Source organism: Dipodomys spectabilis, unplaced genomic scaffold (genome assembly GCF_019054845.1).
Source record: "Dipodomys spectabilis isolate Male_0828 unplaced genomic scaffold, ASM1905484v1 ptg000175l, whole genome shotgun sequence".
NCBI classification, from domain to species: domain Eukaryota; kingdom Metazoa; phylum Chordata; class Mammalia; order Rodentia; family Heteromyidae; genus Dipodomys; species Dipodomys spectabilis.
In genome coordinates, this window is record NW_024870852.1 from 12,682,385 (window position 1) to 12,699,032 (window position 16,648).

A 16,648-nucleotide genomic window follows, 5' to 3' on the forward strand; every position below is an offset into this window, starting at 1 on the left:
CATGAGCAGTAAATAACTCTGAAGCCAAAAGGCATGCGTGAGATCCAGGCTTTCCCTCTTCTCAGGTCGTCCATTTCCTGGAATCCAGAGACTCGGGCTGTCTCTACGTCGGGCGAGGAATCTTAGGTCTTAAATCTAATCCCCTCTTTCCTTCTGAGCCTTTCCAGGGAGTCTCCTGCCAGTACCCAACATGGCGGGAGGCCGTGCTTTAGCGTCATGCGTCATCCGGCGGGGCGAGCCCCTCCCCTCCCTGTCCCGAAGGCTCCGGGCGGGAGTTTGGGGGGCGGGGCCTGAGCGCGGGACCCCCAGCCCCCCGCCCCCGGCGGGGCCTCGCCGTGGCTGCCGCCGCTCTTTGGCGGCGGAGCGTTCCCGGAATCCGCGGGCGCCGGTCGTGGTGAGGTGGGACCGGGGCAGGCGGGGGGTGCTCGGTAACGGCCTGGGGCCGCCCGCCTGGGCCACGGCCTCGCGTTGGGTCCCGGGCGGGCTCTGAGGCCCTGTGTGGATCTGGAACCGGTCCTAGAGCCCCCAAGATCCCCAAGACCCCCCCAGGGCCCCGCCGGTGCACGGCCGCCGCTCTGGGCTCCAGTGGGCGCAGAACGAGGACCTCACGCTTGGGCTTCGCAGCCGAGCAGCCCCGGCTGTGGGGCCGCGGGGCCGCTTCTCCCGCCCTCTTCTCCCCCCACCCCCCGTCCCCGAGCCCCTAGAGCCTTGCAGCTCCCCTTGTCTGTACCCCTCTGCCCCGGATCTGTGCGAAAGTCTGTCTGTCCCTCTGGTGTTTGAACTCATAATGTCTCCCGCTTCCCTCCACCCCCCTCACCCCACTGGGCGGGCCTCTCACCGGGATCCTCCCAACTACCTCCTAACCACTGCACCTGAATAGTTGAGATTAAAGGTGAGCACCGCTACGCCTAGCTTTTTTCTTTTCTTCCTTTCCGTTTCCTTCCTCTCCCCTCCCCTCGCTTTTGCCGTGTAGCCAAGGCTGTCCTGGAACTAACTCGCAATCATCCGGCCTTAGCCTCCCGAGAGCTAGAATTACCAGAGTTTACCCCTTCTCAGTACTGGACCCATGATTCAGGACTCAAGTGTCACTCCTTGGGAACCTCCAGGCGCAATTAACCTCTCTCTCAGCTTCTGTCCATCGCACAGTCACTTTTCCTGCCCCTCTTTCACGCCCTGAACTGTCTTTGCTCAGACTTATGCTTTGCTTTTTTCATTTTTTTTAACCCAGGGTCTAGCGCATGATGATAGTAATAATAGTTAACATTAACTGAATAGTCACAGAATGCCAGATGTTACTAAATGCGTGCATAGGTCCATCAAATTGTTATATGATCTATTTTGGTGGATTCTGTGTCTTCCTATTTTGCATTTGAAGAAACCTAGGCACTTGTAGATCAAGTAATATGATTAACTAATGGAACTAGTAGGAGGGTCTGGAACCTGTCCACAGGACAAGGTGATAAATTCACTAGCTAGCCTTTGGTTATAGTAAATGGCTGTTATATTGATGTGTGAAGATGATGATTTTCATTTTATTGTGTTAGAAGGTTTAGAAAAGAGCTGATGTTACCCACATTAATGAGTGACTTCATAACAAACCTAAGGCAAGAAGGGGCTTGTTCTGTGCTCCTTCAGTAACATCCTGCCTTCCTCTGTCTTCAGAAAGCTGCAAGTATGGGTGTCATTATTTCACCATGTTAGAATTGCTTCTCGCATCAGACAATAAATGTATCTGAAAGATCAGAGAAATAATGTTGTTTCTGACCATAAGAGGACTCCTATAGTTTATGACAAATGACTTGACATCTACTTGAGTTTTAATTTGTAAAATGCAGTGCTAAATAACCCACCTCAAAGCCGGCTAAGGGTCTATGAAAAGAATAAGTGCCCCAAATCAAAGACTGTTGGTTGTCTCTAGTAAAAGTAAGTTTTCTCATTAAGCCAGCCTGCCTTCTATAAAGTCAAAGTGTTCCAAAAAACGCTCAGGATTTTCCATTAAGAAAGACCTGTGAAGGATTTTTTTTTTTGTCGGTTGTGGGGCTTGAACTCTGGGCCTGGGCGCTGTCCCTCAGCTCTTCAGCTCAAGGCGAGCGCTCTACCACTTGAGCTACAGCGCCACTTCCGGTTTTCTGGTGGTTTATTGGAGATAGGAGTCTCATGGTCTCTCCTGCCCGGGCTAGCTTTGAACCGCGATCCTCAGATCTCAGCCTCCTGAGTAGCTAGGATTACAGGCGTGAGCCACCAGCGCCCGGCTTGTGAAGGATTTTAAAGTATAATTGTTTAGCTTCCATTATTGGTGCTGGAGATGGGAGTTTCCAGTTTGGTGTATTTGGTTGTTGATGTACTTCAGTGCTGAGTTTAATGACATTCTTAGCTCTTAGAGCATCATTTTGATAAGATGAGCATCATCCATTTCTCTTTAGAGTTGTGGTTTGAGAAATGGCTCATGGTTAGAATCATCCTGTTTGCTATGGACTGATGTTAGAGAACACTGAGGTAACAAATACTTATGAAAACTGGCTTAAGTCTGAAATTACTTGGTTCATGTAACTTCTACTTTTTTTTTTTTTGCCGGTCGTGGGGCTTGAACTCTGGGCCTGGGCACTGTCCCTCAAGGCCAGCTCTCTACCACTTGAGCCACAGTGCCACTTCTGGTTTTCTAGTGGTTTATTGGAGATAGGAGTCTCATGGTCTTTCCTGCCAGGGCTGGCTTTGAATCTCGATCCTCAGATCTCAGCCTCCTGAGTAACTAGGATTACAGGCGTGGGCCACCGGCACCCGGCTTCGACTTTTTTTTTGTCAGTCTTGGGGCCTGAACTCCGGTGGGCCTGGGCGCTGTCCCTCAACTCTTGAGCTTGAGACTAGCGCTCTACCACTTGAGCCACAGTGCCACTTCCAGCCTTTTCTGCTTATGTGGTGCTGAGGAATCAAACCCAGGGCCTCATGCATGCAAGGCAAGCACTCTACCACTGAGCCACCTTCCCACCCCCTAGCTTCTACTTTTGATAGTGTGGATTTGAAAAAAAAAATAGTTCTTGGAAAGTTGGAATATAACCATTTTTGGTGAATTGGAAGGAACATGTTTGTAGTCTATAAATTATTTAGTTATCCTGGGCTGCTGACCTAAATATGTTTTAAGACTATTCAAGGCATTCTTCATTAAGGTCTTTGTGTGTTAATTCAACAGTTCTAATTAATTGTTGTTTTTACTTGCTGTAACACAAATATACCTCCGAATATTTATTGATATTTTTACTCAGTCAGACTTGTATTCTTGGAAATAGTCTTATCAAAACTGAACTGTATTATCTTTTCAAATTGGGCTTTAAAACTATTGTCTGGTGATGGTAGTCTATAGAAAGAACTCCGAGTGGTTACCAAAGCAGCTTCCAACAGTATTCACATATATTTCCCCCTCTTCATTTTCCTGCTTTTGTCTCATCCTCTCCCACCTAATCCCGGTGTATTCCTATAGACCACTCTTGGCACTTAGTAAATGGCTGATGAAGTTATTGGTCCTTAATAGCCACAGTTTAGGATGTTGTATCCTGATCTGGATATGAACTGATGTGAGCCACTGTCCCAACTCAAACAGTATATACTGCCAGCCCTCCCCATCTCTTCCTTATGTCCCACTGCACCTTAGAAAATTAGGATCAAATCTTATCAATAACACCACTTTTGGGTATACTGTCTTACTAGTTTCAGCCTTCAGAGTTATTTTTACAGATTGTTGAAAACCATGATGGCCATTTAGTGTATGTTTGTATTCTGTTATTTGCCAACTGAACATCAGTTGCAATAAAACATCTTAATTCCTTTCATATTGCACCCTCAAATCTTCCCGCACCAATACCATTTGTTTTGCCAGAGGATACTTGGCCTGTATTAAAAAGGCCTAGAAGCCTTTTATTTATTTATTTATTTATTGTTAAACATGAATACAGAGTTGGCAGTTGATGCTGAAATTTGTTAATAGCTCTTCCACAATTAGACATGTGAAATATCAAAAAAATTAAATTTTTATTGATTTAAAAAAATAAGAATTGCCTCTCAGAGCTCTGATATTATATAATTTGTTAGTTTGGACTCAGTTAACATTAAAGGTATAGAATTTGTAATCAGATTGTAATCCACTGATCTTTTTACCCCTTCCATTTTTTTTTTTTTTTTTTTGGTCAGCCGTGGGGCTTGAACTCTGGGCCTGGGCGCTGTCCCTCAGCTCTTCAGCTCAAGGCGAGCGCTCTACCACTTGAGCTACAGCGCCACTTCCAGTTTTCTGGTGGTTTATTGGAGATAGGAGTCTCACAGTCTCTCCTGCCCGGGCTGGCTTTGAACCGAGATCCTCAGATCTCAGCCTCCTGAGTAGCTAGGATTACAGGCGTGAGCCACCAGCGCCCAGCATCCATTTTTTTTTTTTGAATCAGTCTTTTTGAATATGAGAATATTAATCTCTTGGGCTGAGAAGGTGGCTCAGTGGTAGAGCGCTTGCCTTGCATGCCTGAGGCCCTGGGTTCGATTCCTCAGCTCCATTTAAGCAGAAAAAGCCGGAAGTGGCGCTGTAACTCCAGTGGTAGAGTGCTAGCCTTGAGCTGAAGAGCTGAGGGACAGCGCCCAGGCCCAGAGTTCAGGCCCCACAACTGGAAGAAAAAAAAAAAGAATAATAATCTCTTAAGGTTGTTTTGTTTTGCCAATCCTGGGGCTTGAACTCAAGGTCTGGGCACTGTTCCTGAGCTGCTTTTGCTCAAGGTTAGAGCTCTACCACTTGAGCCACAGCATCACCTCCAGCTTTTTCCTGTTTATGTGGTACTGAGGAATCCTATCTAGGGCTTCTTGCACATCAGACAAACACTCTGCCACTTAGCCACATTCTCAACCCCTAAGGTATTATTTTTTTTTAATGAAGATTGCAAATGATTATTTGGATAAAGTGCTATACAGATTACACATGATCTCCTCTCTTGTGTTTTTTTTTTGTGTGTGTGTGTGTATATGTGTGTGGGTCCCAGAGCTTGAACTCAGAGCCTGGGCACTGCCCCTGATCTTTTGTGCTCAAGGCTATCATTCTACCAACTAAGCCACAACTCCACTTCCAGCTTTTTTTTGTTGTTGTTTCTTTTTTGGTAGTTAATTGGAGATAAGAGTCTCACAGACTTTCCTGCTTGGGCTGGCTTCCAATCTTGATCCTCAGATCTCAGCCTCCTGAGGAGCTAGGATTACAGGTATGAGCCACTGGGCACCTGGCTTCTTTCTGCTATTTGAATGCTTATAGAACTGTCAGTGTTTTGCAAGGCTGTGTATGATAATATGGATCATGTTGCCTTAGGGCCTTACATCAGTCAAATAGTGGGCACCTCTTAAATGCCAGGGATTGTTTTGGGAGCTGAGAACACAGCGCTAAGTAGAACAATGTTTTTATACTAGTGGGATTTATCTTCTTATTACACGTAGCTAAGGATAAAGTGTGGTAAGATGAGTAGAAGTATCAATGTGTATAGAGGATTAGTGGTATTTCAGATGAGTGATTAGGGAAGAAGTGACACCTGAACAGATGTGAAGGCATAGAGGGAGTAAATTGTGAGGATAAGTAGGGAGGAGGTGGGCAAGGCCCTGTAATGTGTGTGGGATATGGGGTATCCTGTGTGCTAAGCACATAGAGCTAGGAGGGCTGAGTGCCGGAGGGGTAGGAAGTGGAATTAAGTCATTTGGGGCTGGGGTCAAATAATTTGGATTGTATAGAGGTCATTATAAAGATTTTAGTTAGAAGGTTCTGAGTGGCATTACCTGTTTTGCTTTTGTTGTTGTTGGTGGTTGTGGAGCTTGAATTCAGAGCCTGGGCATTTATTTCCTTGAGCTCTTTAGCTCAAGGCTAGCACTTTACCACGTTGAGCTACAGCACCACTTCTGGTTTTCTGGTGGTTAAATGGAAATAAGAGTCTCATAAACTTTCCTGCCTTGGCTGGTTTCAAACTGTGATCCTCAGATCTCAGCCTCTTGAGTAGCTAGGATTACAGATGTGAGCCACCAGTGCCCAGCCTGTTTCACATTTTATTTTTATTTATTTTTTTGTCAGTCCTAAGGCTTGAACTTGGGGTCTTGGGGCTGTCTGCCCCTGTACTCTTTTTCTCTAGGCTAGTGCTCTACCACTTGAGTCAAAGCACCACTTCTGGCTTTTTTGAGTAGTTTATTGTAGATAAGAGTCTCATGGGGGACTTTTCTGCCCAGCCTTACTTCAAACTGCAATCCTCAGATCTCAGCCTCCTGAGTAGCTACGATTACAGGCTTGAGCCACTGGCACCCAGCTCTGTTTTACAGTTTAAAAAGACCCTCTGACTACCATCTTGAAAAATAAAATTAGGAGGCATCACTTCTATCCAGGAAGCTTTTGCAGTAATTCAAATATACTAGTTTTTTGTGCTGTGCAAGAAATTATCCCAAAATTTAGTAGTTAAAACAAAAGTCATGTATTATCTTACACACTTGTTGTGGATCAGAAGTCCAGGAACCCATTAGCTGTGTGTTTGTGGCTTAGGATTCTGCAGACTGGCTGGTGTGTGGACGTATGTGGACGTGTGTGTGTGTGTGTGTGTGTGTGTGTGTGTGTGTGTGTGTGTGTGTGTGTGTGTGTGTGTGTGTGTGTGTGTGTGTGTGTGTGTGACTTCAGTGACCAGCTGGGCCTGGAAGATCTGCTTTCAAGATGGCTCACTCACAGGGCTGTTGGCAGAGTTCCCAGTTCTTCACCCTCGGGTTTCTTTATGGGGCAGAGCATGTGGCTTCCCTCAGAGAAAGTGATCAGAAAGAGGGAGAGAGATGAGCAAGCAGAGAGTCCTGGTACCTTTGTGACTTTTTTTTTCATTCCACTTTATTCCAGCCCACTACCAAGTGGTAGAACACCAGCCATGAGCAGAAAAGAAACTGAGTTGTTTTCTGACAGTCCTGGGACTTGAACATGGGACCAGGGCTCTGGGCTATAGCTTTTCACTCAAGGCTGGTGTTCTACTACTTAAGCCACAGCTCCACTTCCAGCTTTTTGGTGGTTAATTGGAGATAAGAGTCTCAGGAACTTTTCTGCCCAAACTTGTTTCACTGTTTCCCCTGTACTCTTCCTACTTTGTTACAGCCCAGGACTGTTTTTGAGAACTCAAGTACATTCAGTTGCCCAGAAGCTATTGTAAATTACCAAATTGAGTTTTTCTCTATGACTCTATTATAAGGAAAACAGTTATGCAGTGCACTGATGAAATCTGCTCTAAGTATAATGGGAGGAAGCTAGAATGAACTAGAGAGTACTCCCCTGTCTGATGGGGACAGGCATTGTTTAACTGCAGCTCAGCACCTTGCCTTGTGGCAGGCATATCGAATAAGGGTCAGTAAGTAGATAATTCTCATTTTCCAAAGGACCAGAAATAATTTCTTTTTTGGGCTGGGGTGAGGAGGGGTGAGCGAGTACTGGGGGATTGAACTTAAGATGTCACACTGCTAGACAGATGCTCTACCATTTCAGCTACACTCCCCAGTCCTTTTGTTTTTGAGTTTTCATTTCAGATAGGATCATTAACTTTTCCCAGGCTCATCTCAAACTATGATTCTCCTTTCTTCTCAAATAGCTGTGACAACAGATGTGCACTACCTGATAACAGAGGATTGCTAACTTTTGCCAGGTCTGGCATGAAACCAATGTTCTCTTACCTTTGCCTCTCCAGTACTGGGAATACAGGTGTGCATCACATGGCCGGCCCTGTTTTCTTAACGAGTAGTTGGAAGTAAAGATAGTCCTTAACCCTCTTGGTGAGCACCTTAAGGTTAATAACATGAAAGAGCTTTCCTATCTCTATTACCTATCTTATAGGGAAATTTGTAGGTCATATAGCCATAAAGCTCTGATTTTTGAATGAGGAGACTAAAAGGGCAGTAGCATGCCTATTAAAAGCAGAGCTTGGACCAGCACCCAGAACTTTTTTCTGCTACCATTAGGGAACTAATGGGTATCTGAAGGTCACAGGCTGGCCTCTACTACCTCTTGGTGGCAAGTTGCTCTGTTTGGGCCCAGTTCCTGACAGATGAGAAGTAGTTGCCATCTTGCTACAATTGCTTCCTTCCTTCTCTTTTCTGAATCCCTTGCCTGAAATGCCACTCTCCCCTTTTCTTTGTTAGGAGCCAGATTACTTGTGTTCAAATCGTTCATCTACCAAATGCCAGCTATCTGAATTGATAAACCTCCATTGATTCCATTGCAATAGTATGTACAATGACATGATCAGAGGGCATTGGAAGGTTTCAAAATTCTTGTGAAGACAAAAGCATGTAATACACTGGGCAAAGCCACTGCCCCACAGAACCATCAAGTATGAACTATGGTGGTGATGAGCCATATAGCTTATAGCTCCCCAAGCTGGAAGATGTGCCCTTCCTTTGTTTTCCATGCTGTCCTGTGATGTCTGTATGATTACACATGCCACATTGTGTTGTAATTGTTTATTTTTCTGTCTCGCCTGCCAGGCTTAATACCACCTTCACTTCAGTAAATGCCTGTTAGTCACTGTGCCAGATGCCAGGGATGCAACAGCAAACCAGGGGCTTCTAGTCTAGTACAATAGCCTTGGGAACTTTTTCCTGGTACATTAAATTTGGGAAATACGATGCTCATCACAGCCCTCTCTTAGAGATTAGTGTCCACCTTAGGGTTGTAAAGGTTCTAATGAGTCTTCTTGTAAAGGAATCTATTTACTTTGTCCAACTCAGATTTACCAGGTTTAAAAAATGTTTGCTGTGTATATTTGTGTCATCTAGTCAATCCTTCCAATTCTTTTATCTGCTTTGGTCCCCAGCTCAAGAGGAAGTCAAAGAGGCACAGCAATGGTTAGAGACACTGCTGGGAGCATAAAGCCTCTGGCTGCATAAAGACCTGCTAGCTTGCTCTCTGCTGTCCCTATGGAGACAGGCAGCCCTGGGCTGAATATGAAGCCCCAGTCACTGCAGCTGATGCTGGAGGAGCAAGTGCTGGCACTGCAGCAGCAGATGGCAGAGAACCAGGCTACCTCCTGGAGGAAGCTGAAGAACTCCCAGGAGGCCCAGCAGAGGCAAGCAACCCTCGTGAGGAAGCTACAGGCCAAGGTAAGGGAGTTACACTTCTGGGGAGGGAAAGAGAGCACCTATCAGAGCTGGGCACTGGGGTGGGATAAGGACTGGAAGACGCAGAGCTGTAGGGGAAAACGGCTCATACCTAGCCAGGTTAGGAGAGTACCTTGACATCCCAGATGTCACCCGTGGCTTCTCCTTTGATGTTCACAAATATTCTATGAGTTAAAAATATGTCCTTTCTGGGCTGGGAAGGTGGCTCAGTGGTAGAGTGCTTGCCTTGCATGCCTGAGGCCCTGGGTTCGATTCCTCAGCACCACATAAGCAAAAAAAGAAAAAAGCTGGAAGTGGCGCTGTGGCTCAAGTGGTAGAGCGCTAGCCTTGAGCTGAAGAGCTGAGGGACAGCGCCCAGGCCCAGAGTTCAGGCCCTAGGACCGGACCCAAAAAAAAAAAAAAAAAATATGTCTTTTCTGTAGATGATGTACACACAGATTAGTTTCTTCAGGTTTGTTCTATTTTAGAGCTAAGATCTCACCTTGGTTTTGCCTCTTCAATATCAGAGGCAGAGAGAAAATTTGGGGTTTATTTTTTTTCTGCTTGCTTGTATTTTGAGACAGGGTCTTACTACATAGGCCAGGATAGGCTATCCTTCCTTAGTCACCCATGTGCTAGAATTTTGGGGACATACCACTATATCAGGCCTAATTTCTTTTTTTGCCAGTCTTGGTGCTTCAACACAGGGCCTGGGCGCTGTCCCTGAGCTTCTTTTGCTCAAGGCTAGTGCTCTACCACTTGAGCCACAGCACCACTTCTTGCTTTTTCTGTTTATGTGGCATTGAGGAATCAAACCCAGGACTTCATACATACTAGGTAAGCACTCTACCACTAAGCCACATTCCAAGCCCTGACCTAGATCCTTTCAGCACTCAAAAGCAATTATAGGATGTCGGGATCTTACCTCACCATCACAACCTGCTTTCTCTATTCACAGCAGATTTGCTCAAGATCTCCGGAGGCCTTTGCTTTGGGCTGTTTGTAATAACTCAGAGCCTGTTGTTTTTGCCTCAGGTATTGCAGTACCGGAGCTGGTGCCAAGAGCTGGAGAGGCAGCTAGAAGCCACTGGAGTAAGTGAGGTTGAGTCCCATGCTCCCTTGAGCTGTCAGTATGTGTTTAATAGAAGTCTCTCCCATCTTTAGCCCTAGAGATATCTGATCTTCTTAGGATCTTCTTAGTTATTAACCTGAGAGATTCCAATTCCTCTGTTCTCTAAGGACTAATACGTCAGGGGATTTAATAGGTGCAGTTAATGGGAGGGTGCAATAAATATAAGGGACCACATCTTTCTTCCACTAGGTGTCAGTGTTTATTTGTCAGAGGCCTCTGCAGGCATTCAAAAGCATATCTCTGTTGATACATTTGTCATATAGGTTGGGTAGGACTGGCCTTTAAAGACCCATGTGCCTTTGTTCCAACTCTCTATGACACTTTCTCACATTCTTCTCAAGAAAGTTCTCAAAGGAAGGGTACTAAAACCTTGAACCCACTCTGTATAGGCCAGTCACCTTTAAGCTTTATCATATAATTATGTCACTCTTCAACTTTCTGAGGAAAATGATATCACTTTCATTTTGTAGTTGAAGACACTGTAGCACAAAGATGATAAGTGATTTCCCAAGGTCCAAAATTAGTGTAATAGAAGTCAAGACAGCCAGGCGCCGGTGCCTCATGCCTGTAATCCTAGCTATTCAAGAGGCTGAGATCTGAGGATACAGTTCAAAGTTAGCCTGGGCAGGAAAGTCTGTGAGACTCTTATCACCAATAAACCACCAAAAAACCAGAAGTGGCACTGTGGCTCAAGTGGTAGAGTTAGCCTTGAGCTGAAGAGCTGAGGGACAGAGTCCAGGCCCAGAGTTCAAGCCCCACAAGTGACCAAAAAAAAAAAAGAAGTCAAGACATTGGCGAAAGAGATCTTATGCTTCTTAGGCCATCTTTTAGGAGAGGTTATTGTTTCCCTTTTGGAGAGAGGAATACAGTGGATTTGTTTCCAGGACACAGTGGTTGAGAAAAGAAGCAGATTGTTGACAATGTGAAGAAAATTTCAAAAATGGGCTGCTGTAGACAGCATCAGGGAAGCTGGGCACTTGTGGCTCATGGCTATAATCGTAGCTACTGAGGTGGCTGAGCAGTTTGAAGCCAGCTTGGGCAGGAAAGTCCATGAGACTCATCTCCAATAAACCATTCAGAAAAAGCTAGAAGTGGTGCTGTGGCTTAAGTGGTAGAGCACTAGTCTTGAACAAAAAGATGCTCAAGGACAGTGTCTAGGCCTTCAGTTCAAGCCCTAGGACCAGCAAAAAAAAAAAAAAGGCATTAGGGAATTGGCCTTAGTTTTAATTGTAAAGATTCATAAGGTATGTCTCTCTCTGGCTAAGGGACCAATCCCTCGGCAGTGGGAATGCATGGAGGAGCCAAACCTAGAACAGCTGCTAATCCGCCTGGAAGAGGAGCAACAGAGGTGATGGACCCCAAATTTTATGACTTGGGTACTTGGCCAGAGGGTGGAAAAGGTCAATGGGAAACCTTTCTTCTGAATGCTATCATGGATTAGAACCATAGATTTCAGCCTTAGCCCTCTAATTTCTAGCAATGGACAAATTCCACTATCATCTTATTTCCCAGAGGGACAAGCATTGGACCAGACCTTTGTTTTGCATTTGTTCTTACCCCGCCCCGGTACAGGTGTGAGAGTCTAGTAGAGGTGAACACTGAGCTTCGGCTGCACATGGAAAAAGCTGATGTGGTGAACAAAGCCCTTCGAGAAGATGTGGAAAAATTAACAGTAGACTGGAGTCAGGCCAAGGATGAACTAATAAGGAAGGAGAACCAGTGGCAGATGGAACAGGAGGTAGGAAGAACTGTGCAAGGAGTGATATGTATGCAGTCTGGCACTGCCCTGGTCAGTGCAAGAAGGGGTTAATTTCAGGACTTGGTGGAAACTGAGCTGTCGTTGTTAAAGCCTGTGAGAATCCTCATCCATTTCGACAACTTTGTCCTGGTTAGGCCTTCCGTAATTGTGCCATTGCATGCTTTCTTTAGGCTTTGCTGGCAGGTAGCATGACATTTAAAGCAACTCTTCTTGTACTCCCTTTATTGTGGGAATCTGCTTATCTAGATGCTAAGAAAGTCATTAAGTTGAATGAGAAGAAAAACTGGTTATGAACCCTGGGGAAATTTTCAGGTCCCAGGAAGTAAGCATTTCCTAAGCCTTTGTTCTGTGCTAAAGGAAAAAAATATGTGTATGTATGCTCAAACAGTCCTCTATTGGGAGATACACACATACACTCACACACACCTCTGTCAGACCAGGGGCTGTAGTTCACTTGTCTACCAAGCTTGAGGCCCTGATTTTTTTTTTTTTCTTTTTTTGGGTCCGGTAGTGGGGCCTGAACTCTGGGCCTGGGCACTGTCCCTCAGCTCTTCAGCTCAAGGCTAGCGCTCTACCACTTAAGCCACAGCACCACCTCCGGCTTTTTTCTTTTTGCTTATGTGGTGCTAAGGAATCGAACCCAGGGCCTCAGGCATGCAAGGCAAGCACTCTACCACTGAGCCATCTTCCCAGCCCCGAGGCCCTGAGTTTTAAGGTCCAGTACCAACCTATTTGCCCTCACCCCACCAAAAAAGAATCCAAAACAAATAAAATCCAAGGGTTGGAGACATTGCTTCAGTTGGTACAGCACTAGTCAATGAGCAAAAGCGTCAGGTATCAAGTTCAAAGCCCGGGCTCATATCAGTAAGAAAAGAAAATCCAAGGTTATTGTCTTCCCTTGAGTGTGACCTGGGTTTCTGAACACAGTTCTTCAAGGGCTATCTGAAAGGGGAACATGGTCGCCTTCTCAGTCTATGGCGGGAGGTGGTGACCTTCAGACGCCACTTCCTGGAAATGAAGTCAGCTACTGACAGGTTAGTGTGGGAACAGAAGGGAGGAGGTTTACCCCTACCAATTCTAGACTTAAGTTAGTGGGCTGCTGTAGAAGAAGGGATCAGACACAGGGTTGGGATAGGGAAGATTTGTTGGATTCAGATGACTTCCCAGACTTGCCTCTCAGGCTTTCTGTTTCCATTCTCTAAATTCTCTTCTTTGGTCCCTGTCGGAATCTGCTCTTTTCCTTGCTTGTACTCAGAGATCTGATGGAGCTAAAGGCTGAACATGCGAGGCTTTCAGGGTCCTTGCTGACATGTTGTCTGCGTTTGACCATGGGAGCACAATCTCGAGAATCTACTGGATCTGGGAAAATGGATGACAGGGAGCCTGCCCAGCAGCTGCAACTGCTAGCCAAGATCCAGGAACTGGAGAAGGAAACCCATGAGAGGAGCCAGGAGTTAATGCAGCTCAGGAGCCAAGGGGATCTGGAGAAGGCTGAGCTTCAGGATCGGTGAGATAGCTTGCAGTCCTAGGAAGAGTTCCTAGAGGGAAAGCTGACTTCCCTAGAGAGTTAGGGATAGGCAAGGGAGGAGATGTCAAGAGTATTTGCACCAGGATAGAGGAAGGAAGTGTATCAGAGTAGTCTAGTTTGAAATCCATTGCCACACTTTGGGGCTTGTCACTGACCTCTGCACTCAGACTACCTTGCAGCTTGATTTCTTTCTTATTAATTTATACAGGTAGCTATCCTCTATCAATAACAAATCTTTTGCTGTTCAATGCTTCTCTGCCCTCATACACGCTTACTTTGACCTGGAATGCTTCCTTCTGTTTCTTCCTGTCCTTTAGGGAAGACATGTCACATCTTCTCTGAAGTATATAACTTTTTTCTTTCTTTTTTTTTTGCCAGTCATGGGGCCTGAGCTTTGGGCCTGGGCACTGTCCCTCAGCTCTTCAGCTCAAGGCTAGCGGCTCTACCACTTGAGCCACAGCGCCACTTCTGGCTTTTTCTGCTTATGTGGTGCTGAGGAATCTAACCCAGGGCCTCATGCATGCAAGGCAAGCACTCTACCACTGAGCCACCTTCCCAGTCCTGAAGTATATAACTTTAATAGCCTATTATATTACCAGACTCTGGTCTTTTTGGTCTGCTTGTTACAGCATTAATCTCATTAATTGCTTAGTTTTGGTTTTGGTTTTGGTTAGGTTTATTGATCTGTTTATTTTTGTGGTGCTGGGAATCAGAACCAGGGCAACTGTTTTACTACTGAACTACAGTTAGCCTGCTGTTTTAACTTTTGGATTGTAATGAAATTTTTTTTAATGATGTTAAGGGCAGGAATATAAGCAGAATCCTATTGGACAAAGCTTATACCCCATGGCTAAAGTTCTATCTTCACCTATTAATGGTATACATAACTTAGAGGAGTAAAGCTAAACTTAGTGGTACAGCACTTGAAAAACTAGGGCAGGAAGAAGCTAGCACAGGCAACTTAGCAAGTCCTGTACCTCCTTACCCTCTTCCCCCACAAAAAAAAAGAAATTGGAGAACTATTTTATTTTGTTTTGCTTTTGCTTTTTGTTTTGCACAAAGGACATGTCTCACTAAGTTTTGTATTTCTAGTGCTTTGCCCTCTACCATGCATAGGCACTTGATGTGTATTGGATTGATATAATTATTAAATGAATGAATATACAGTGACTTAGGCTCTTAGAGACAATATATAAAAAAATCAGAACTTAACCATCTACACTCCTAGGGGATACTCCTTTGAGAAATATTTGTTTTGCCATCCATATAATACCAGGCATAAAGGTCCTAGTTGATTGTGCTACATGATAAAAATATCAGTGATTTTGCTGAACTTTGAGATTATTATCAGGGAGGCTAATTATTCTCTTTTCCAAGTCCCCCTTCCTTTTTTCCTATCAGAGTCAGAACCTGGGCTAGAGGGACCTTGGGGCTATTCCCATGTGGCAATTCTGATGTTCTTATTGGCTTCAGGATGCTTGACTTCAAGATCAAGCGAGGCCTGGAAGGGCCTGGGCCAGGGCTTTCCTTCAGCTCTGGGGCCCCCAAACACGTGTTCCAGCCTTGAGATGTGGTAAATCCCTGCATGTGTCTGAGTGGCTTTGGCTTTCCCCACCAGTTCAAGGCTATATAGCATCATGTATTTAAGGAGTTCAAAAGGGGCTGGGGGTACCCAAGGGATTTGGGAAGATTTGCAGTGGAAAGTGGGAGTGTCTGGGTTGGGGCTTGGGTGTGCTGCATCGCAGCTCCATCCATGGGCTGCCCAGCTGACAGTGCTGTGCTCTTTTCTTTAGGGTGACTGAGCTCTCTGCTCTGCTGGCCCAATCTCAGAAACAAAATGAAGATTATGAAAAGATGGTAAAGGCTCTGAGAGAGACAATGGAGATCCTGGTATAATACACTTTGTTCTGGAAAGGAGTTGGGAGTGGGTTTGTAAGTCACTTGCTCTTTATGGACAGGCGCTGCAGGAAAAAGATTAAATGTTCCTTGATGAATTCCTACAAAACTGAAAAATTAATTCTGGCTGAATCTTAAAACTAATTAACTCATTTATGCATGCAATATATATTAACTATCCACTGTTCTAACTATATTCCTGGTGAGATTACAGTGGCATATGTATGTAATGTGTCATTTTCAGTGAGGGGTGGCACATTCTTTTTTTTTGGGGGGGGGGTTCGGTTGTGGGGCCTGAACTCTGGGCCTAGGCACTGTCCCTCAGCTCTTCAGCTCAGGCTAGGACTCTACCACTTGAGCCACAGCACCACTTCTGGCTTTTTTCTTTTTGCTTATGTGGTGCTGAGGAATTGAACCCAGGGCCTCATACATGCAAGGCAAGTGCTCTACCACTGAGCCACCTTCCCAGTCCCGGGTGGCACATTGTTAAGAGGTGCTGACTGGAGTATGGCTTCAATGGTATAGTGCTTGTCTAGCAAGCCTGAAGCCCTGAGTTCAAACCCCAGTTTCTGAGAAAAAAAGAAAGAAAAAAGAGACACTTATCAAATTAACAAGCCACTAGGAAGGAGATACACGGAGAAATTTAAAACCTCTTCATACTGGTTGAGTAGATCAAGGGGTAGAGTACTTACCTTGCAAGTGTGAGGTGCTGACTTTAAACACCCAGTGCCACCAAAATTTTTTTTAAAAATCTGAAGAAATTTTAGAACATAGACGTTAGGGAAGCTACTGAGGAATATAGCAAGGTTTAGGGTAGGTTTGAGGTAGACACAATGGCTGTCCTCACATTGTTTGACTGTCTGATATTTGGGAAAAGAAAGTTGATATGTTCATTGTTTTTCAGGGAATAACCAACATCAGTGGCTAGAAGTTAAAGGGTAGTAGGTTTGGGCTCAAATTAAATTTGTTCATTTGAACATCCTGTTTAGTAAAGGAGTGAGGATTTGGTCCCTGACAACACTGCCTGCGATGTTCTCTAAGATTGCACATTAAAATCAAATTTTTAGGTCTCTGATTTTAGGTAGCTCCTGAACTGCTTTTTTTTGACAGTCATGGTGCTTGAACCCAGTGTCTAGGCATTGTCCCTGGGCTTCTTTTGCTGCCACAGCATCACTTCTGGCTTTTTCTGTTTATGTGGTACTAATCTTTTTTTTTTTCCTGT

At 45.0% G+C, this 16,648-nt stretch overlaps 1 protein-coding gene across 4 annotated transcripts in view; it reads left to right on the forward strand.

Annotated features, from left to right (window-relative positions):
• Positions 1–378: 378 nt before the first annotated feature.
• Positions 379–16,648, forward strand: part of Cep250 (centrosomal protein 250) — a 56,746-nt gene continuing 40,476 nt past the window's right edge. For 3 of the 4 annotated variants that reach the window (XM_042694330.1, XM_042694332.1, XM_042694333.1), the window contains exons 1-8: positions 379–394; positions 8,829–9,114; positions 10,147–10,203; positions 11,509–11,591; positions 11,816–11,981; positions 12,930–13,036; positions 13,258–13,509; positions 15,324–15,420. In XM_042694330.1, coding sequence (XP_042550264.1) covers positions 8,932–9,114; positions 10,147–10,203; positions 11,509–11,591; positions 11,816–11,981; positions 12,930–13,036; positions 13,258–13,509; positions 15,324–15,420 — 945 coding nt within the window. In that variant the 5' untranslated portion in view covers positions 379–394; positions 8,829–8,931. Of the gene's footprint in view, positions 395–858; positions 893–8,828; positions 9,115–10,146; positions 10,204–11,508; positions 11,592–11,815; positions 11,982–12,929; positions 13,037–13,257; positions 13,510–15,323; positions 15,421–16,648 lie in introns of those variants that run through there. The other variant, XM_042694331.1, reaches the window with a different exon arrangement.